Source organism: Pipistrellus kuhlii, unplaced genomic scaffold, assembly GCF_014108245.1.
Source record: "Pipistrellus kuhlii isolate mPipKuh1 unplaced genomic scaffold, mPipKuh1.p scaffold_m20_p_50, whole genome shotgun sequence".
Taxonomy (NCBI): Eukaryota; Metazoa; Chordata; class Mammalia; order Chiroptera; family Vespertilionidae; genus Pipistrellus; species Pipistrellus kuhlii.
The window spans coordinates 1,422,839-1,445,249 of NW_023425552.1; the positions used below are offsets into that span (position 1 = coordinate 1,422,839).

The 22,411-nt window shown below is 52.7% G+C and overlaps 1 protein-coding gene across 1 annotated transcript in view; it reads right to left on the minus strand.

Moving 5' to 3' along the window:
* Positions 1-14,986: 14,986 nt before the first annotated feature.
* The window catches only part of HOMER2 (homer scaffold protein 2), a 63,409-nt gene continuing 55,984 nt past the window's right edge, over positions 14,987-22,411 (minus strand). Inside the window, 4 exon segments of the mRNA XM_036415660.2 lie at positions 14,987-15,848; positions 17,564-17,644; positions 18,833-18,943; positions 22,026-22,182. Of these exon segments, the coding sequence (XP_036271553.1) occupies positions 15,660-15,848; positions 17,564-17,644; positions 18,833-18,943; positions 22,026-22,182 (538 nt within the window). The 3' untranslated portion in view covers positions 14,987-15,659.

A 22,411-nucleotide genomic window follows, 5' to 3' on the forward strand; every position in this document is an offset into this window, starting at 1 on the left:
CGGTCAAGGGCATGGACCTTGGTTGCGGGCACATCCCCAGTAGGGGGTGTGCAAGAGGCAGCTGATCGATGACACTCTCCCATCAATGTTTCTAACTCTCTATCTCTCTCCCTTCCTCTCTATACAAAATCAACAATATATATATATATATATATATATATATATATATATAAAAAAAAAAAAAAAAAAAAAAAAAGAACAGACCCAGAGACAAGGAGCTGTGGGTCAGACTCTCGGATCCCAGAGGGAGGGTGGGGATAAAAGGGAGAGATCAGCCGGGACCAGTTTGGCTCAATGGATGGAGCGTCGGCCTGGGGACTGAAGGGCCCCAGGTTCGATTCCGGTCAAGGGCATGTACCTTGGTTGCGGGCACATCCCCGGTGAGGGGTGTGCGGGAGGCAGCTGATCAATGACTCTCTCTCATTGATATTTCTAGCTCTCTATCTCTCTCCCTTCCTCTCTGTACAAAAATCAATAAAATATATATATAAAAAAAAAAAAAGGGAGAGATCAGCCAAAGGACGTATGTGCACACATATGAGCCTAACCAGTGCTCAGGGACAACAGGGGGGTGGGGGCATCCATGGGGGAGTGGGGGTGGGAATGGGGCATTGTGGACAAATATGTGATACCTTAATAAATTAAAAAAACAAAACAAAAACACACACATTGCTTTAGCATCCTACCTTTCTGCAGGTCCAAGGTCCGCGTGGGTCCCAGGGGCTGCTCTCCAGGGCTCGGCAGGGCTGCGTTCCTTCCGAAGGCTCCAGGGGGGGGGGGGGGGGGGCGCCGTTCTCTCGCCTTCCCTTTCCCGGGCTGCGAGGCCGCCTGCTTCCCTCGGCTTGTGGCCCCTTCCTCTGTCTTCCAAGCCGGCGACATCCCATCTCTCGGACTCTCCTTCCATCGTGTCCCTCTGGGACCCCCGTCGGGGAAGGTTCTGGGCCTTTAAGAACTTGTGCCATCAGACCGGGCCCGCTCGCGCAGGCGGATGCCCACCCGTCGGAGGGGCATAACCGTCCTCTCAGGCGAGGGCCCTTCTGCCAGGGGAGGCAACGGGTCCCAAGGTTTCAGGGATGATGGGGGGGGGGTCTGGGCATGTTGGAGGGGCCGTCGTCCTGTCTAGCACGAGGAGACTCTCTGACACTGCAAAGGTCTGCATCCAGGAGCTTTTTTCAGAGGTGGGCTGGAAACCGCCGCCCTGCAGACCATCCTCACAGCCCTGGCCGGTGCGGCTCAGTGGCTAGAGCTTCGGCCTGCGGACCAAAGGGTCCCGGGCTCGATTCCGGTCAAGGGCGTGGACCTTGGTTGCAGGTTCCCGGCCTCGGTCGGGGTGCGTGCAGGAGGCAACCAATCAGTGTATCTCTCTCACATCGATGTTTCTCTCCCTCCCTCCCTCCCTCCCTCTTCCACTCTCTCTAAAAATCAATGGAGCCGAGGCCGGTGTGGCTCAGTGGTTAGAGCATCAGCCTGGGGACTGAAAGGTCCCAGCTTTCATTCCGATCAGGGACATGGACCTTGGTTGCGGGCACATCCCCGGTAGGGGGTGTGTTCAGGAGGCAGCTGATGGATGTTTCTCTCCCATCGATGTTTCTAGCTCTCTGTCCCTCTCCCTTCCTCTCTGTAAAAAAAAAAAAAAAAAAAATCAATAAAATATATTTTTTTAAAAAAATAAATAAAAACCAATGGAAAAATATCCTCGGGGGAGGATTAAAAAAAAAAAAAAAAGAGCCGTGTATGTGTGTGTGTGTGTGTGTGTGTGTGAACTGAGCTACATAAGAAGCTGGAGAGAAGTCCTCTGGGCCTAACAAGAGGGATGAGCCCGGGACCCTGTGGTCCTCAGGCCGGTGCTCTATCCACTGAGCCACACTGGCCAGGGCTGTGAGGATGGTCTGCAGGGCGGCGGTTTCCGGGCTGTCTGGGTTTCCGGCCCACCTTTGGATGAGGTGGGAGCAGGCAAGGCTGTTGGGCAGTCGGGGAGGCAGGAGCTGGGAGCGACCCCAAAGGGGACGACCCCAAAGGCAGGCCTGGGGGTGGGGGTGGGGGGATGGGGAGGAGGTGAAGGACGGAAACACGGGGCTACAACCTGATCCGTTCCAAGCTTTGGGAAGAGGGACCGGAAGGTGGAGGAGATCCTGAGTGAGGGGACCAGGGGGAGGGAGGGGAGGATGATGGAGGGAAGAGAACGTGGCGCCCGGAGAGAGCAGCACAGGCTGTGGGACTCACCGTGCACAAGGCAAGTCAAACCGCCCTCCCCTGGAACCTCTGCTGCCCGGCGGCCAGGGATGGCTGGGGAGAGGCCGGGACCCCCGCACGGGGGGGGGGGGGGGGGACGACTCTGCGGCTCAGGAGCCTCTGAGGGCTCCGTTACTACGGAGCAGCAGGTGGAGGGGAGCAGCAGGGCCGGCTCAGCAGGCACAGCCCCTCCCCGACACCTTGGAAATAGATACGCTGCCCAGAAGCTTTGAGGACTCTCGCCTTTGGGGAAAAGGAAGGTGTGGAGGGTTCCAGAGCTGGGCTGAGACCCACTTGCATGAGGCTGATAGAAATGGGGGCTCAAAACAGACATGAACTTGAGTGACGGGAAAATAGAGAAACCCTGCAGACAGCCCTGGCCGGTGTGGCTCAGTGGCTAGAGCGCAGGCCACTCCGGAGCTGTGGGAGGGCTCTAGCGGCCGCTGCCTGCGCGGGTTTGGGAGGGGCTGGTCCTCTGCCCGACGCAGCCTCGGCCACGAGCATCCTCTGTCCCAGAGGGGGCTCTGGAAAGCTCTCTGTCCACGTTCCCGGGGTTAGCTTTTCCCTGGAGAGCCAGGAACGCAGGCACACGCAGGGAGAGGAGAAGGGCCTCCCGGGTGGAGAGAAGTTTTGGGGTTGTCCCCAAGGGGGGCAGAATGCTAGAGCTGAAGGACAGGTGCCCCCTAAGCTTCCCTGAGCCATGCCCAGCCCCAGTGCAGGAGGAGAAGGTACACACTCCAAACCCCATAGCGCAGGGGCCTCCGCCCACTCTGTGGCCCCGAGAACAGCCCCCCTGCCCCTGGGGAGACTCGGCTTTCAAAATATCCACTCAAGACACAAAGGCTTCTGCCCGGCCGGTGTGGCTCAGCGGTTGAGCATCGACCTAGGAACCAGGAGGTCACGGTTCCATTCCGGTCAGGGCACAGGCCCGGGTTGTGGGCTCCATCCCCAGCAGGGGGGGAGGGGGCGTGCAGGAGGCAGCTGATCAATGATTCTCTCTTATCATTGATGTTCCCATCTCTCTCCCCCTCCCTCCTTCTCTCTCTCTCTCTCTTCTTCTTTGAAATCAACAAAAATTTATTTATTCACTTATTTATTTATTATATATTTTATTGAATTTTTACAGAGAGGAAGGGAGAGGGATAGAGAGTTAGAAACATGGATGAGAGAGAATCATCGATCAGCTGCCTCTTGCACACCCCCGACTGGGGATGTGCCCGCAACCAAGGCACATGCCCTTGACTAGAATCGAACCCAGAACCTTTCAGTCTGCAGGTCGATACTCTATCCACTGAGCCGAACCGGTTTTGGTAAAAAATATATTAAAAAAAAAAAAAAAAAAAAGACACAAAGGCTTCTGAAAGATCGTTGTTGACTTTTTAAAAGACAAACCTTTTACCGAACTACATATTTGGACAAAAACAACTGTTCCAACAAAAGCAGGTAGAAATTCACAAAGGTACACAAGTCTTTAAAGGAAAACAATTTTTCCCTTCAATATGAAAAGAGAATTTGCCAAATAACAACATACTGAAACACAGAAAGTGAACAGGTAGAAACCAGAGAAATAGACAGAAATGCAATAGCAGTGGAGACTAACGTACAAAGATGCAAGAAGTAAAAGTGGAAGGTCCATGATGTCATAATAAGATCAAATTAATACATATAGTTTGAATTTTGTTCCCTTCAGAGACTATACTTTCTTTTGCAGTTTCCTGGGGACATTTATTAAAATAAACAATTTATTAGATCCTAAGAAAAAACATAAATAAACTCTAAAAGGCAGAAACTGTACAGGCCACACCCTCTTTGACAGCAAGGTAGTCAAACTAGACATTTCTAGCAACTGTCTGGACAGCAACAAATATCGAACTTGTCTGGAAATGAAAAAGTATAACTCCAAATAACTCTTCAGTAAAAAATAGAATCTCAAATTATTTATGACACCATACCTATAAATTTCAGGGATATGTGCCAAGAAGAAAAGCCATAACTGCAGCTATTATTACACAAGAAAAAAAGTAAAATGAGAAGGTAAAAAAATAATAATAATAAATAAGAGCAAAGACAAAAATCACAAAATGCTAAGACAGTACAGTAAGGTATAAAAACCTGGGCTGGTTCTTTGAAAAGACCAATAAAACAGACTAATTCTGGGAAAACACATTGGGATAAGGGAGAGCGTGACACCCAATATGAGAAATGAGAATAGGAAATACAACAACCTCATGCTAGCAAATCTGGAACCCTTAAGAGAATCATTATTTAGGACATTAAAATGGCCCCAAACATACAGAATAGGAAGAACACTTGGACAGACCAGTGAGCATGGAAAACATTGTCAAAGGTTTTTTTTTTTTCCTAAAAAGGCACTAGACTTGGACAATTTTATACAAAAACTCCAAGAAGCAAAAAATCCTAAATATTATTTATTATTTAAACTGTTCCAGGGCATAGAAAAAAGAGTGTTTTCCAAGTTTTTGTTTTTTTTTTTTTTTTTTTTAAGATGTTAACATAAACCTAACATCATATCTGTCAGAGACAGCAGGAAAAAAATTATATAATTACCCATCTGAATATATGAAAGAAATTAAAAAATAATATAAGCAAATCAAATCGGGAATGTTTTTATTTTAAAGCTCTTGTTTATATTATACAAGTAATATGTGAATATTGTAGAAAAATCAGAAAAGACAGATAAGAAGACAAAAATCTATCTTAAGCCAACCCACCCTAAATAACCACTGTTAACACTGAATGGAGAGATACATTAAAAGGATGATAGACCATGACTGAATCAAGTTTTCTAAAAATGCAGAGGGTTTATCATTAGCAAATCTATTAAAATAATTCATCTTAAGTCATGATAAAGAATAACCACTTGTCCAGCTGGTGTGGCTCGGTGGTTGAACCAGGAGGTCAGTTCGAATTCCTGGTCAGGGCACATGCCCAGGTTTCTGGTTCAATTGGTGGATAATTCTCTCTCATCATTGATGTTTATTTTTAAAAAATATATATTTTATTGATTTTTTTACAGAGAGGAAGGGAGAGGGATAGAAAGTTAGAAACATCGATGAGAGAGTAACATCGATCAGCTGCCTCCTGCACACTCCCTACCGGGGATGTGCCCGCAACCAAGGTCCATGCCCTTGACCGGAATCGAACCCGGGACCCTTGAGTTCACAGGCCGACGCTCTATCCATTGAGCCAAACCAGTTTCGGCTCATCATTGATGTTTCTATCTCTTTCTTTCCCTCTCCCCTTCCTCTCTGAAACCAATAAAAATAAATGTAAAAAAATAAATAAATAACCACTTGATCATCTTGATAGATTGTGAGGGGAAAGGCATTAATAAAATTCTAACATCATTATTAAAATTACTTTCAGCACACTAAAAATAGAAGGGTATAGCTTTAAGTATATAAATTCAAATATTAAGAAAATTAAGCAAATTTATACTTTTGGAGAAACACTAGAGGTAATCTCACTAAGTAAAAAAAAAAAAAAAACACACACACACACACACACACATATATAAAGAAGAGTGAATGATAGCAGCACAATTATATATGTTATTTCATGTCCTAAAAGTGCTGGCCGATGAGATAAGGAAGTGAAACAAGATTATTAAAAGTATGGAAGTAACATTATCACTACCCAGAACTACCCATCTAGCCATATAAGGCAAAAGAATAACAAAAATAACACCACAAAAACAATTAGCACAAAAGAGAATTCAGTAATTGGCTAATTACAAAATAAACATATACCGTGGACACAGACAATGGGGCCTGGGGCGGGAGGTGAGGGCGGGCTGGATGGGGTGGGGGGAAAGAGGGACATATGTAATACTTTCGACAATAAAGGATTATTTAAAAAACATGGCCGGCTACCACACACCACTCTGTGCAGAGCTGGGGAGGATGAGGTAGATGGCTTATGTACCAACACGGAAATGCCCACGATCCACTGCCAAGTGAAACACGCATGAGGCAGAAGGGTACTTGTATCACAGAGTCAAAAAACATGTTTTAGGGAAGAAGAAAAAGTGAACCCGAGCCGGCTGCTCAGTGGTTAGAGCATTGGCGCTCAGACTGAAGGGTCATGGGTTCAGTTCCGGTCCCAGGCGGGTACCCAGATGGCGGGCTCCATCCCCGGCCTCTCTCTCTCTCTGTCTCTCTCCCTCCCTTCCATTCTCTGAAAACCGATGGAAAAAATATCCTCGGGTGAGAATTCACAAAACAAAACAAAAAGTGAGGAATGTGTATCAATTGTTGATGGTTTATCTGAGGGTAAAAGGAATTTTAATCATGAGGGACTTTCCATTTCTGGATTCTGTTTTTTATCACGTTCACATTTGCAAATCAGAAAATCAATGGATTTACTTTTCCTTTAAAAAAAGTAGCGGTATGCCCTTACAGTTGGAGAGATCATTTACAACAGTAACCCCAACTACCAAAATTAACTACAGCAGGAAAAAATTCACCGAGGAACGTAACCCTTCATCAACTTACCGAAAGGTTAGATATTATAAAAACAGTAATTCTCTCCATAGGGACCTCTGCATCTTATTCAATCCCATTGCCAATTCGACACATTATAAAAGGATCCCAAGTTACTTTCAGAAATATTGACGTACAAAAACTACTGGGAAATGTTTGAAAAAGGGCTGTTAATTGGGACACGTAGTCTAAATCCGTGAAGATCAAACACTGTGGGGCAGAATTCGCACAACGGGCCACAACAGAAAAATGGGATTTCATATCAGTAGAGAAAGTCGGGGCAATTTAGAATATAAATTCCAGAAGACTCACAGATTTAATTGTGTGTTTTTTTAAAAAAAAAAAATAGCCCAGCTCGTATGGCTCAGTGGTTGAACATCGACCCATGAACCAAGAGGTCACGGTTCGATTCCCGGTCAGGGCACTGCCTGGGTTTCGGGCTCCATTCCCAGGATGGGGCGTGCAGGAGGCAGCTGATCGACGATTCTCTCTCCTCATTGATGTTTCTCTCTTCTCCCTCTCTCCCTTCCTCTCTCTGAAATCAATAAAGACATTTTTTTTTAACAATAACAGCACAAGAATAAAACACTGGTGTTTATACAATCTTGGAATTAAGACTAGGAAAGTTCTTTCTAGCATGGTGGCAAAGGTAGAAACCATAAAGGAAAAGACAGATTTGCCTAAAAAAGTGTTTTCCATGTCTGAAAATTTTTAAAAGCCATAAATATAATTTATTTATTTTTTTTTACCATATTCATGGAGGGGGAGAAAATCCTCTTAGAAATCAGAAAGATAGTTAAAAACCTTATAAGAAAATTAGCCAGAGGAGAGGAATAAACTATACAAAGAATATCATCCCATAAATATTTTGGCTAGTGAGAGTCTCATTTTAATAAAGAAAACGCAGATGAAACCAGCCTCCCAGCCCCATGGTAACACCAGTGTTAATGAGGGAGCCAGACATGGCTGGCGGGAGTATAATTTGGTGTCCTCTTTCTGGAAGGCAGTTTGAGGCAGTATCTGTTAAAAACCGTAAAAATGGCCCGGCCGGCATTGCTCAGTGGTTGAGCGTCCACTATGAACCAGGAGGTCACTGTTCCATTCCTGGTCGGGGCACCTGCCCGGGGTGTGGGCTCGATCCCCAGCAGGGGGCGTGCAGGAGGCAGCCGATCCATGATCCTCTCTCTCATCATGGATGTTTCTCTCTCTCTCCCTCTCCCTTCTTCTCTGAAATCATTAGACATATATTGTTCAAAATTGTAAAAATGTGCACACCTTCCTATCATTAGTCAGGATAGGGTATGTTATGCTGCAGGAACAATGAACCCCGAAATCCCAGTGGTGTCACATTGAAGATTATTCTCCTTTTTAAAAAACGTATTTTGTTGATATTTTACAGAAAGGAAGGGAGAGGGAGAGAAGAGTTAGAAACATCAATGAGAGAGAAACATCGACCAGCTGCCTCCTGCACACCCCCCGCTGGGGATGTGCCCGCAACCAAGGTACATGCCCTTGACCGGAATCGAACTTGGGACCCTTCAGTCCACAGGTCAGTGCTCTATCCACTGAGCCACACCGGCCAGGGCTGAAGGTTATTTTCAGTCAGTCACACTGCACGTCCATGCAGGTGGGCGAGCAGGCGGGCGGGTGTCTGGAGGCTGAAGGAGGGACTCAGGCTGACAGCCCGGGAGCAGAGACTGGAGAGCTGCCCGGGGCATCCCACCGTCAGGGCCTGCAGGTGCCACGCCTGACGCTCTGCCCAGGTTTCCCGGCCGGAATTGGTGGCGGGACCCTGAGGGACTGAAGGGCCGGAGGGTGGGGTGCCCTGTGTGCCCGGGAAGGAAAGGGGGCGGCATCGAGCGCTCGTACCGCCCGCCACACCTTGAGGCAGCAAGTCCGGCTTCAGGGAATTATCCCCATAATGCATCCTTGCCTACAACCGTGAGAAACTTGCCCTGGCCGGTGTGGCTCAGTGGATAGAGCGTCGGCCTCTGGACGGAAGGGTCCCGAGTTCGATTCCGGTCAAGGGCATGTACCTTGGTTGCGGGCACATCCCCAGTGCGGGGGGTGAAGGGGGGGAGGGAGGGGTGCAGGAGGCAGCTGATGGATGTTTCTCTCTCATCGATGTTTCTGACTCTCTATCCCTTTCATCTCTGTAAAAAATCAATAAAATATATTTTTTAAAATACAGTGAGAAACTGGAGAAGGTAGGTATCCACATACAGCCTACGTAGGTGCTAAAACGATGGCATTACATGCTGACTGATGCAGAAACACAGTCACCGGTAGCGCTAAGAGGACAGAGAGCAAGGGATGAGTCGGTGCGTAGGATTGCATTTGACGACATAAAGTAATAAAAGAAATAGGAAGGCGTAGAAAAAAAGCCATGAAAAGACACAGACCAACATGTTAACAGTGGTTATGTTATAATCCGATGGTGTAAAACATGTGATTTTTTTTTTCTTTTCGCTTATCTGTAGTTTCTTTAAAAAAAAAAAAAAAGTATTATTTATGTTCCAAAAAGGCATTAAAAAAGGGGGGGGGGAAACCTGGTACTCTTGGGAAAGTCTACTAAGTGGTTAAATTCTCACATTTGCTGCAGGAAGTGGCCGATGGCCTGCCACGTGGTCAGACGTCGCTACAACAATCCATCTAGAGTCGGGATTTTATGATGAAAAAGGGGTGAAAACAGTGACACGAACCCCGCGGCTGCAGATCGCCGGGCCTGCCAATCATGTGCCACCACGTCTCCCCCCCGCCCCCCGTGGGACTCGGCCGTGGCTTCTGCAGGTGCTCGGGGGCCTGCGTGGCCTGGGGACCACAGTGGATCTGCATCGTCAGAGAGAGTGGGCGCTGTCCGATTCCACGGGACACGCAGACCCACAAATGTGGCTCGTCCACAGGGGATAAGGTGACCAGATGTCCCGCTCTGGGACAAGTTGTTAAAAATCGGGACTGTCCCGCCAAAAGCGGGACGTCTGGTCAGCTTAACAACGGGCGAGTGAAGTCCCCTCTCAACTGTACACGGTTTTAATCGAAAACAGTGTTTCTTCTCCTTGCCCTTGCTGCTTAACACCCCGACACACACACACACACACACACACACACACACACACACTCCTAAAGCCACCAGCCCACTGGTCGGCAAACCCATCAGTCCACAGAGCCAAACATCAACAGGACGACGACTGACGTTTCTTTGGAGAGCCACATTTTTTTTAAACGTAAACGATACAGGTAGGTACACGGTTATTGACTCAGTGAGGGCACTCCTAATTTTGTGCGAGAGCCACACTCATAGGGCCCAAGAGCCGCACGTGGCTCGTGAGCAGCCGTTTGCCGACCACTGCCCTAGCCCGTTCCGTCCGGCTGTCTGACTCGGAAAGAGGAGCCAGTAGATCCATACCCTTAGGTCAGATGTGCGAAGAGAACGGTAGGGGGACACACATTTCTATACAGGATCGCCTCCCCATATACATATAGATCACATTTCTGTGGGAGAAACCAGGTGAGCAGAAATGACGATCCGCTTACACCGAGCATATCATTATCATGTAAAAATCTACCTGGACATGGATTCGCAAGTTTCTAGTTTAAACCGTCAGCGCTTCAAACTCCAGGGACGATGTTTCGTGGGAACAAGAGGATGGTAACTTCCAGAGGGAGGGAGGGAGGGAGGAAGGAAAGGAGGGAGGGAGGGAGGGAGGGTGCAAACAGCCCGCCGGGCGGGCGGAGTCACATCCCGCTGCCCTCCCCTGAGCATGCACCTGGCCGTGACCTTCTGAGAGGTCGCCCTGTGAGCCGTGGCTCGGCCTCAGGCTGGCTCTAGAGGGCAGGCTTTTCTACAAAATTTACTTTATCTACTTATCATCTATCTATCTATCATCTATCTATTATTTATTCCTCACCTGAGGATATTTTTCCATTGATTTTTAGGGAGCGTGGAAGAGAGAGGGAGAGACAGAGAGAAACATCGATGAGAGAGAAACACATCGATGGGTTGCCTCCTGCATGCACCCCGAGCAGGGCTCGGGCTGGGGAGAAACCTTCAAGCGAGGTACGTGCCCTTGACCAGAATTGAACCCGGGACCCTTCGGTCCGTAGGCTGGTGCTCTATCCACTTGGCCACACTGGCCCGGGGCAAAAAAGCACTCTTTCTAAAAGGGCTGATGGGCAGCACGTTATGGCTCTGTCCCACCCCTGACGTCGTGGTGTTTCACGTCCAGTGACTGCACACCAGCCAGGGCTCAGCAGACCGCCCCCTAGAGGCCGTACTGCGGTCTGCGAGGAGGCAGCAGGCCGGCTGCCCGCTGTGGACGGTGCCCCTGGGGTGGCACGCCCTGCTCGCCCTGCTCTCCCCACCGGGCGGCTCCTCCCTGCACAGGGCGGGCTCCTGCCTGGAGAGGGGGTGGGCAGTGCCTGGCAACTCCCCAGGCCTGGATTCTGTGGTCTCGGGGCCTCCATGAAAGCCATCAACTAAGACACATGTGTCAAACACAAGGCCCGCCGGCCAAATGCGTCCCGCCAGGCCTTGCAATGTGGCCCGCACCGCGCTGTCATCACTGCACTCCGCTGCGTTTCCATCACAATGACAGTTTATGACTGTTCAGTAAACCATTCGGCTCTCGATTTAGGCTGGATTTTAGATTTTGGCCCCTTCTCTGATTGAGTTCGACACCCCTAAACTAAGAGCTCAGAGGGAGTCTGCCCCAGGCCTGGCCTCTCAGGGCGCCTGCTACCAACACCCCCCCCACCCCCTCCCCGGGAGAGGTCTCTGAAAAACCGGAACCCTTCCGTTCCGGTCCTCTCACGGGTACGCTGCCACTGGCTGTGGACAGATGCTAAAACAGCGTATCTGGCCAAAACCGGTGTGGCTCAGTGGATAGAGCGTCAGCCTGCGGACTGATGGGTCCCGGGTTCGGTTCCGGTCAAAGGCATGACCTTGGTGGCGGGCATATCCCCAGGAGGGGGTGTGCAAGAGGCAGCTGATTGATGACTCTCTCTCATCGATGTTTCTAACTCTATCTCTCTCCCTTTCTCTCTGCATAAAATCAATAAAATACATTTAAAAAAAAACAGCATATCTGCAGCGTGTGCTCTTACCAGAATACGAGAGAAATGTTTCTGCCCTGGCCGGTGTTGCTCAGTGGATAGAGCATCGGCTTGTGGTCCCGGGTTCGATTGCAGGTTCCTCCCCGGCCTGGGCCCTGGTCAGAGCACATGCAGGAGGCAACCCATCGATGTCTCTCTCTCTCTTCCATTCTTCCTATAAATCAATGGGGAAAATACCCTCGGGTGAGGATTAAAGAAAAAGAGAAAGAGAATTGTTTTTCTTGGCCTCGGGATGAGCAAAGGGAGAACGGCGTAGGGCTCACGGAGGGGCACACGGCCAAGGTCAGGAGACCTGGACGCGAAGCTCACGCGCTGCTCGCTCCCTGGCACCTGGGCATGTCGCCCGCTGGCTCGGCCTCCCGTCCATGCGACAGGGGCACTGGGCTCCGCTCCGGCCTCCCCAGCTGGGCCTGAGGGGACAGCACACAGGTGAGCGTGGCAGCGGGGTACCTGCCACACGAGGGTCACGTCTCGGGGGCACTGGTGCTCTGTCACGTCGAGGCCTAACCACTGCCCCACCCTGTCTCTCGGAGGGGGGGGGGGAGGGAAGGTGTCCATCCCTGGACACTAGGAGGGGTTCATCTCCACTTGCCACTCAACAATAAGGTGACCAGATGTCCCGCTTTAAAAAACTGGGACTTGCCGAAACCGGTGTGGCTCAGTGGATAGAGCGTCGGCCTGCAGACTGAAAGGTCCCGGGTTCGATTCCGGTCAAGGGCATGTGCCTTGGTTGCGGGCACATCCCCAGTAAAGGGGGGTGGGGGTGTGTGTGCAGGAGGCAGCTGATGGATGTTTCTCTCTCATCGATGTTTCTGACTCTCTATCCTTCTCTCTGTAAAATATCAATAAAATATATATATATATATATTTTTTTTTTTTTTTTTATTTTGGGACTTTTTCAAAACGCCGTGGGACACGGGACAAACTTAAAAATCGGGACTGTCCCGCCAAAAGCGGGACGTCTGGTCACCTTACATTAACATGGCGATGCACCCCGCCTGGCCTTGACTGGAACGGAAGTCATCGTTAAGGCTCGTTAGGAATGAGGGGCCCCCGGGTGTACGTGGCTTCGCTTAGGCCCCGGGTTCCATGGGGCGGAAAGATTCTAACCAGGGCCGGGCCGCCTCGGGTGGAGACGCCACAGCCAGGAGGCGGCACCGGCCTCGCCCCTCCCAGCAGCTCCTGGGGTGCTCCTGGGGGACAGGTCTGTCCCGCCCGCTCCTGGCAGCCGACAGTGACCCCGAAGGGCATGGGGACGGTTAGCGGGCTCCCGGCAAACCGGGGGAAGTCAGGGTTGGTGCCATGCACGACCCTGAGCCGCCCGCTCGAAGCCACAGGCTGCCAGGCGGGGCCAGTCTCGGCTGCCGACCCGGCTCACTGCTCTTAAAAGGAAGTAAATGGCCGAAACCGGCCGGTGTGGCTCAGTGGATAGAGCGTCGGCCTGCGGACCGGTGGGGGGAGGGGGAGGGGGATTCCGGGTTCGATTCCGATCAAGGGCACGTACATTGGTTGCAGGCACATCCCCAGTGCAGGGGGAGGGGGTGCGGGAGGCGGCTGATGGATGTTTCTCTCTCATTGATGTTTCTAGCTCTCTGTCTCTCTCCCTTCCTCTCTGTAAAACAATCGATAAAATATATTTTTTTTAAAAAAGAAGTAAATAAAAAAAAATGTGACATTTTTAGAGAGGAACAGAGAACACAAGCCCAGGGCGTCATGACGCTGTGCTCTCCCTGCGAAGGGGCCCGTGGCTCGGGCTTGGGGCCTGGGCCACGTTAGCGCTGGCTGAGCCGCCGCCCGGGGTCTGAGCTCCTCCGAGCCCGTCAGGGACTGCGAGGGGGCGGATCCCGGGACGCAGCTGCCACCGTGGTAACAGCTCCGCCGCTTCGGGCGTTTGCTACAGTCACTGGTTAACAAGACCCGCGTGGAGCCCTGGCCGGTGCGGCTCAGTGGATAGAGCGCCGGCCGGTGGACCAAAGGGTCCCGGGTTCGGTTCTGGTCAAGGGCAGGGACCTCGGTTACAGGCTCCTCCCCAGGCTGGGCCCTTGTCAGGGCGCGTGCGGGAGGCAACCCATCGGAGTGTCTCTCTCCCATCGATGTTTCTCTCCGTCTCTCCCTCTCTCTTCCCCTCTCGCTGAAATCAATGGAAAAAATAGCCTCGCGTGAGGATGAACAACAGCAACACAAGGAAGACCCACGCAGAGGCTTTAGACCTGCTCCCGGGCAGCCCCACGTGCCCCGTCTGCCGCCAGGTGGGCTGAGCTGCCTGGGAAGATCTCTGTACCCACTGCCACCAGGCCAGGCCCAGCACAAGCCCCGCCGCCTGCAGCCGAGTCTCCAGCTCAGCCGGTGAGGAGCTGCCTCCTGGGCTCCGGGGGAGGGCGGGCCAGCTGCGCCCTGCATCTCCTGAGCGCTGTGCCCCAGGCCGCCGGCCCGCCCTCCTCCTCCCAGCTCCCTCCTCCCCTAAGCACGGGGCTCAGCTCCGCGGAGGGGGCGCCCGGGTCATGCCTTCCGGTGCCTGCGCTCCCTCGGGCTGTGTCAGCATTTGCCCCAACGCAGCAGGGAGAGACCCTGCCCACGTGGGAACGCCTTTCTGGAAGGGGAAGTTCTCTCAGTGGTTCACGGAGCAGGTAATGGCCAGGTAATGACTCAACCGCTGTGCCAGCCCGGCAGGCCCTGCCAGGGAAGGATGACCACTGAGAGGAGAGGCCGGTGGTGCCAGCCCCCAGGCCAAGGCCAGCCTCACCTTCCCCCTGGGCGGGTGTGACTCCTTCCTCGCCTGCCCACCCTCAACAGAGGACCCCACCCCGGGTCCCAGTGGGCACCCCAACCCCAGGGACAGCCCCTGGTCCTGGAATCCCAGCTACAGGCCCCACGACTGGAGAGTGATGGGGGAGGGGGGGGGGGTGTTCCGGAGTCAGAGACCCATCCAGAGGGCCGTGGATGGGGGCCTGGGGCGGGAGGGGCTCCGACCGGCTCCTGCTGCATCCACTGCCACCCTCCCAGCCACGGGGCCACGGGGCCAGGCCACGGGCTTGACCACGCAAGTGCATTCACGTCCGATGCTGAGCCAGGGCGCCAGGATGCCGGCCTGTCGGCAGGGACTCTGCCGGGGCTGGATTGAAACGCTCAATCCCGTGCGCGTGTTTCATCGAACGAGTGTTTATTAAGCACCTACTGTGTGCGAGGCGCCCCTCCCTGCGTGCTGCCGCGCCACGGCACAGCCATCTGCTCAGAGAATCAAACCAAGGAAAGGAGCGTGGTCGCAGCCTCACAACTGGGGCGGGGATGAGGGGGCAGAGGGGGCAGAAGGTCCCCGAGCTATGGGGAGGGAGCTTTTACCTCCACCGCGGCCACGCTCGGGCGCCTGGGGGACATCCCGATACCCCGAATGCCGTTCAAAAAAAAAAACAAAACAAAACAAAACAGGAGGTGTAAAGGGTACTCACATTTGGATTAGAAAACTCATTTCAGCTCATGGGGCTGCACAAACCCTTAAGAAAGATATAAACATCCCTGCCCTGACTGCGTAAACGTTTAAGGTAGACCTAGTCTGGATTCCTGAGTCAGAATCTTCCAGGGTGGCCCCGGCCTCGAAAAGGCCGGAGGAGCGGAGCGAGAGGAGCCCGCGATCCCGGAGGCGGCGGAGGCAGCGGGCGCGGAGGAGGGGGCTCGGCGGCGGCCTGGGACCCGCGCCCCGGCTGCGCCCGCGTGGACAGAGGCGACGCCGGCGGCCGGACCTGTCCGCGGCCCCGGCTGCCCGCGCGCACACACACACCTGCGGCTCCCGGGCCGGGGGCCGGGGGGCCGGGAGCCCTAGTTGTCGGTGCCCAGCTTGGAGAGGCCGCGGCGGAAGTCGTGCAGGTCGTCGATCTTGCCGTCCAGCACCTCCAGGAAGTTCTTCAGCTCCACCTTTAGGTGGCGCTGCCGGTACTTGCTCTCCTCAATGTCCATCTTCAGGGAGCGCACTTTGTCCTCCAGGTTCTGATTGTCTTTCTCGGCTGCCTGAAGCAAAAGCAAAGGAGAGGGGTCTGGGAAACGTGCGGGAGACGGGGCGGGAGGGGGGGGGGGGAGAGCCGCGGAGACCTGCTCCAGCTGCAGCCCAGACCCGTTAGTTCCTCAGCACACAGACCGGGGGCATCTCAGCGTGTCCTTCTTTCCTGCCTGTCTGTCCCTTTCACCAGCGCGAGGCATTGCCAGCCCCAGGCCCAGACGGTCAGCAGATGCCCACGCAGCTCCATTTTTTTAAAAAATATATTTTTTATTGATTTTTTTACAGAGAGGAAGGGAAAGAGATAGAGAGCTAGAAACGTCGATGAGAGAGAAACACCGACCAGCTGCCTCTTGCACACCCCCTACCGGGGATGTGCCCACAACCGATGCGCATGCCCCTTGACCAGAATCGAACCTGGGACCTTTCAGTCCGCAGACTGACGCTCTACCACTGAGCCAAACCGGTTTCGGCTACTCAGCTCCACTCTGATAACCCAACTAGGCCAGTGGTCGGGAAACTGCGGCTCGAGAGCCACGTGCGGTGTGCCGCTCTGCTGATGAATGAGTTTGCCGACCACTGACCTAGGCTCTCAATTCCAATGATTATGGGCTGTTGTTGTTCCTTGTGATGAAGGCCCTATTCCAGTGGTCGGCAAACCGCAGCTCGAGAGCCTTATGCGGCTCTTTGGCGACTGAAGAAGGAGTGCCCTAATTAAGCTAATAAATAATAATGTACTTACCTATATAGTTTAAGTTTTTTTTAAAAATATATATATATATATATTTTATTGATTTTTTACAGAGAGGACGGGAGAGGGATAGAGAGCTAGAAACATCAATAAGAGAGAAATATCGACCAGCTGCCTCCTGCACGCCCCCTACCGGGAATGTGCCTGCAACCAAGGTACATGCCCTTGACTGGAATCGAACCTGGGACCCTTCAGTCCGCAGGTCGACCCTCTCTCTATCCATTGAGCCAAAGCGATTTCAGCTATATAGCTTAAGTTTAAAAAATGTGGCTCTCAAAAGAAATTTCAGTCGTTGTCCTGTTGATATTTGGCTCTGTGGACTGAGTTTGCCGACCACTGACCTAACCCTAACCAGTTGCTAAAGCTGGGGCTGCCCACCTGAATATAGGGCTCCTGAAAGGGAGGAGGTAGAGGAGGAGGTTAAAAACCCTCCTTTTGTGACCAGAAACCTGAGGCCAGCCCGGCCAGTGTGGCTCAGTGGTTAAGCACTGACCTAGGAACCTGGCAGTTATGGCTTGATTCTGGTTAGGGCACAGGCCTGGGTTGCGGGCTCGATCCCCCATGTGGGGCGTGCAGGGGGCAACAGATAAATGATTCTCTCGCATCACTGATGTTTCTCTCTCTCTCTTTCTCCCTTCCTCTCTGAAATAAATTAAATTTTTTTAAAAATCTGAGGCCAGTGAGGGGGGGGGTCTACCCCAAGACAGCGTGTAAGTTCACGGCTGGAGAGTGGAGAGGGGGGCCAGCATCCGGGTCTTACGCCCTTAGCCCTTTCTCTGCCCCCACTCCTCACCCCTCCGGTTCTGCAGGGGCTTCTGTGGGCGGGAAACGGTTGGTTTGTGGCACAGGACACCTTCGTTAGGTGGAAAAGCCACAAGACAAACGCTGCTGAGCCTTCTTGGGGATGGGGGGGAGGGGGAACCCCCTCAGGAAGAGTCACATGACCAGCGCCTTCTCATCTGCGCCTCCTGCCCTTACCTCTAGCTTCTCAGAGACGTATTCACACTCCGACATGAGCTGAGGTATGATTTCGCTCTGTTTCCGGAGATCTTTCAACTCCTGTGGGAGAAAGAAGTTTGAAGAAGAATGTGAAGTCAAGTCAGATGAGAGGCATTCTTTTTTTAAAATATATATATATTTTATTGATTTTTTTACAGAGAGGAAGGGAGAGGGATAGGGAGCTAGAAACATCGATGAGAGAGAATCATTGACCAACTGACTCTTGCACACCCCCTAATGGGAATGTGCCCGCAACCAAGGTCCATGCCCTTGACCGGAATCGAACCTGGCACCCTTCAGTCCGCAGGTCGATGCTCTATCCACTGAGCCAATCCGGTTTTGGCAAGAGGCATTCTTGAACCCCCGCACCCGGGCCCCCACTTGGAGATCTCGGAATGGAAGCAGCTTCTGGAACCCATGCTGTTTGCACAGATAACAAAGGTGAGGACTAACACTGAGCCCCTCACATAGTCTAAGGGCGGAGGGCAGGACACGCACAATTGCACGAAGTCGGCGCATCACCATGGCAGACAGGTCTCCTTATGCTTCGTGCTTTGTCGGTGGGGAAACTGAGGCAGGGAACAGTTTGGCAGCCTGCCCGTGGACTCCAGCCTCTGTGTACTTAGCAGTCCAACCCCCCTTCCACTCCCCCCCTCCCCCGAAAACCAACGGCAACGATTGCTGGCTCTCACTGCACTCATCTGGCAGCAGAGTTCAGCTTCTGATGACAGTCTGTCTAAAAAGTTCCCAAGAAGCCGATGTGGCTAAGAGAATAGAGCGTCGGCCTGCGGATTGAAAGGTCCCAGGTTCGATTCCGGTCAAGGGCATGGACCTTGGTTGTGGGCACGTCCCCAGTGGGGGGTGTGCAGGAGGCAACTGATCGATGTTTCTCTCTCATCGATGTTTCTAACTCTCTATCCCTCTCCCTTCCTCTCTGTTAAAAAAAAAATATATAAAAAAAATCAATAAAATATATTTTAAAAAAAAATTTCCCAAGTGACTGGTACAAAGTTCAAAGTTCAGCTGCCTCTTGGATCGGGGTGGCTGACCACACAGCACACACAGTGAAGAGGCTGTAGTGTCTGCGCCCTGACGTGACTCTGGGCTCTGACTCTGCCCATGTCCAGGCAGCTGGTGGGGCCGTCACGTGCCCAGTCACCTGCCGTGCCCTCGGGGGGAGCTCGCCTGCAGGCCCAGAGGACACGGGGCGGGGGGTTGGGGGGGGGAAGCATCTGGGCTGTTACTCACCGAGTCCTTCTCTCGGAGCTCGGATTCCAGATCCTCGATCCTCCGCTTCAGCTGGATGTTCTTCTCCTTCTCTCTGTTGATCTCGCTGCACTGCTCTTCCAGCTCGTCAATCTGCGGGGAACGTCACGCGTGAGGCAGGGGAGCTAGTTTGCTTCGGTCATTAAATCAAAGAGCGAAACGGTGCTGTTTATGCTTCCTTCCTTTCTTTCTTTTTTTTAAAACATATTTTATTACTTTTTTTTACAGAGAGGGAGTGAGATAGTCAGAAACATCGATGATGAGAGAGAGTCATCCATCAGCTGCCTCTTGCACACCCCCCACTGGGGATGTGCCCGCAACCAAGGTCCATGCCCTTGACTGGAATCGAACCCGGGGCCCTTCAGTCCGCAGGCCCACGCTCTATCCATTGAGGCACGCCGGTTTCGGCTCATTTCTTTTATAAAAAATCTTTTATTGTTGAGATTATTACAGATGTCCCTCTTTTTCCCCTCCCCTAAAATAGAATCTTTCTTTTTTTTTCTTTCTGTTAATCCTCACCTGAGGATATTTTTCCATTGATTTTTTTTCAGAGAGAGGGAAAGAGAGAGGGAAAGACAGGAACATGGATTGGGTGCCTTCTGTATGTGTCCCAACCAGGACCCAGGTCAGGGAGGAGCCTGCAACCAAGGTATGTGCCCCTGACCGGAACTGAACCCAGGACCCTTTGGTCCGCAGGCCGATGCTCTATCCACTGAGCCACACCGGCTAGGCCTATGCTTTCTTTTAAAATAAACCTAAAACTAACCCACTTGTGTTTCTCAGAGGCTGCCCTTGAACTCCATGTGACTCCGGAGGGACTGCCGGTCCCTTTTGGCAGGAGGTGCCTCCTCACCCACCAGCAGCAGCGCCCACTGGCCTTCGGGTGCCCCGGGCTCCTGGCTGCTCTCGGGGCCACAGGACATGCACTGCAGGTTTGCTTTAAGGCACATGTGTCAAACACAAGGCCCGCGGGCCAAATCCGTCCCGCCAGGCCTTGCAATGTGGCCCGAACCGCGCTGTCATCACTGCACTCCGCTGCGTTTCCATCACAATGACAGTTTATGACTGTTCAGTAAACCATTCGGCCCGCGATTTAGGCTGGATTTTAGATTTTGGCCCCTTCTCTGATTGAGTTCGACACCCCTACTTTAAGGATTTGTCACGAGCAGGATCTACCGGCTTCTCCCCGGAATGGTTTTACATCCTTTTTTTTTTTTTAAATCAGCATAAAAATTCATTCCATTTCCAGTGATTTTTTACATCATTTTAATCACTTCCTAAATTATTCCGTTTCCTGGGTCTAAGCCAGCGGGGTGAACAGCAGAGCCCTGGGGGGCGGGGGCCACCAAGCGGGATGTGATGACATTTCAAACATTTTCACTCAGGTCGACCTTTCCCTCGCGGTGCACGCGGGAGCCTGGCCTGCAGGCCTCTTTCTGGAAGTGTGTGTGTGTGTGTGTGTGTGTGTGTGTGTGTGCGCGCGCGCGCGCGCGCACGCGCGCGCAGGGGGGGGAGGGGTTTGCAAATTCCCAGGGTGCACCTTTCTCTCCCTCCCCAGCCTGCTCTCTCAGAGCAACAGCCAAGGCCAAGGCCGGAGTGTGTGTGCAGAGTGAACAGCAAGAGCGGGACCCACGTGTAGCACAAAAGCGCCGAGTTGCCGAAACCGGTGTGGCTCAGTGGGTAGAGCGTCGGGCTGCGGACTGAAAGGTCCCGGGTTCGATTCCGGTCAAGGGCATGTACCTTGGTTGCGGGCACATCCCCGGTAGGGGTTGTGCAGGAGGCAGCTGATCAATGGTTCTCTCTTATCGATGTTTCTAGCTCTCTGTCCCTCTCTCTTCCTCTCTGTAAAAAATCAATAAAATATATTATTTAAAAAAAAAAAAGCGCTGCGGGGATGGGGTCCCCACAAGCGGGGGATGCGCTGTGAGAACTCTGCCTAAAGGCGGGGTGCACCCCAGCCAAGGGGCCCCCTAGCGAGCACTTCCTCCGCCCGCCCTGCCCTTGGGCGTGTACTCTCAGGCGCAGAGGGAAGCGGGCACTTTGCTTGGAAAAAGAGCGCGCGGGCCATCCATCAGCCAGTCTGGGAAGGGCCCATGCGGAGTCAGCACCTGGCCCGGTGCCCCTCGCTGTCAGCACTGTGGGCACCGAAATGAAAAAGCGACACCAGGCAGTGCCATCTGTGCCACGGAAGATGGTGAGACAGTGTCCTCCGCTGGCTCCCCGCAGGTCAGGGGGGCCGGGGAGAGTGAAGGCCAATGTCAAATGCTGCGTCCCCCTGTCGTGTCCACGGCCTGTAAACGTGCTGGCCGTTCAAACGTGGTCAGGCCGAAACCGGTTTGGCTCAGTGAATAGAGTGTCCGCCTGTGGACCAAAGAGTCCCAGGTTCGATTCCGGTCAAGGGCATGGACCTTGGTTGCGGGCACATTCCCGGTGGGGGGTGTGCAGGAGGCAGCTGGTCGATGTTTCTCTCTCATCGATGTTTCTAACTCTCTCTCCCTCTCCCTTCCTCTCTGTAAAAAGTCAATAAAATATATTAAAAACACACACACACACACACACAAATATGGTCAGCCCGGCCGGTGTGGTTCAGTGGTTGAGCATTGACCTATGAACCAGGAGGTCAAGGTTCGACTCCCTGTCAAGGGCACAGGCCCAGGTTGTGGGCTCGATCCCCAGTGGGGGGGGCGTGCAGGGGCAGCTGATCAATGATTCTCTTATCATTGATGTTTCCATCTCTTTCTCCCTCTTCCTTCCTCTCTGAAATCAATAAAAATATCTTTATAAAAAAATAAGGTAATAGTTGAAACCAGTTTGGCTCAGTGGATAGAGCGTCGGCCTGCGGACCGAGGGGTCCCATGTTCGATTCCCGTCAAGGGCATGTGCTTGGGTTGCCGGCACATCCCCAGTAGGGGATGTGCAACAGGCAGCTGATTGATGATTCTCTCTCATCGATGTTTCTAGCTCTCTATCCCTCTCTCTTCCTCTCTGTAAAAAAATCAATAAAATATATATCTTTTAAAAATCTTTATTAAAAAATAAGGTAATAAATCAGTGATCGAAGCAGAGGGAGGTTCAGAGAGGGAGGCAGCCAGTCTCCCTGCTGGGGAGAAGGGACCCCGGCCGCCCTCCCGCAGGCTGTGCCCCCCAGACCCTCCCGTCCGCCCCCTGGGCCCACCTTGTGCCGCAGCCGGTCGTTCTCGTCCCGGCAGATGGAGAACTGCCGCTTCCACTGCTCCACGCTGGTGGCGGACTCCTGCAGCGCCGTGGTCAGCCGCGCGTTGCTCTCCCGCAGGGTCTGCAGCTCGATCTCCCATTTCTTCACGTTGGCGGCGCTGCAAGGCGGGGGCCGGGGGGTGACCGGGAGGGCGGGTGCCAGAGGGACCGGCCTGTCTTGTATGGACCCATCCCCTTGCTGGGCTGTTTTCCTAAAAGAGTCCCTTTAGAGTCCCGGCCAGGGTGGCCCAGTGGATAGCGCGCCCGCCGGCCTGTGGCCCAAAGGGTCCCGGGTTCGATTCCGGTCAAGGGCATGGACCTCGGATGCAGGCTCCTCCCCAGCCAGGC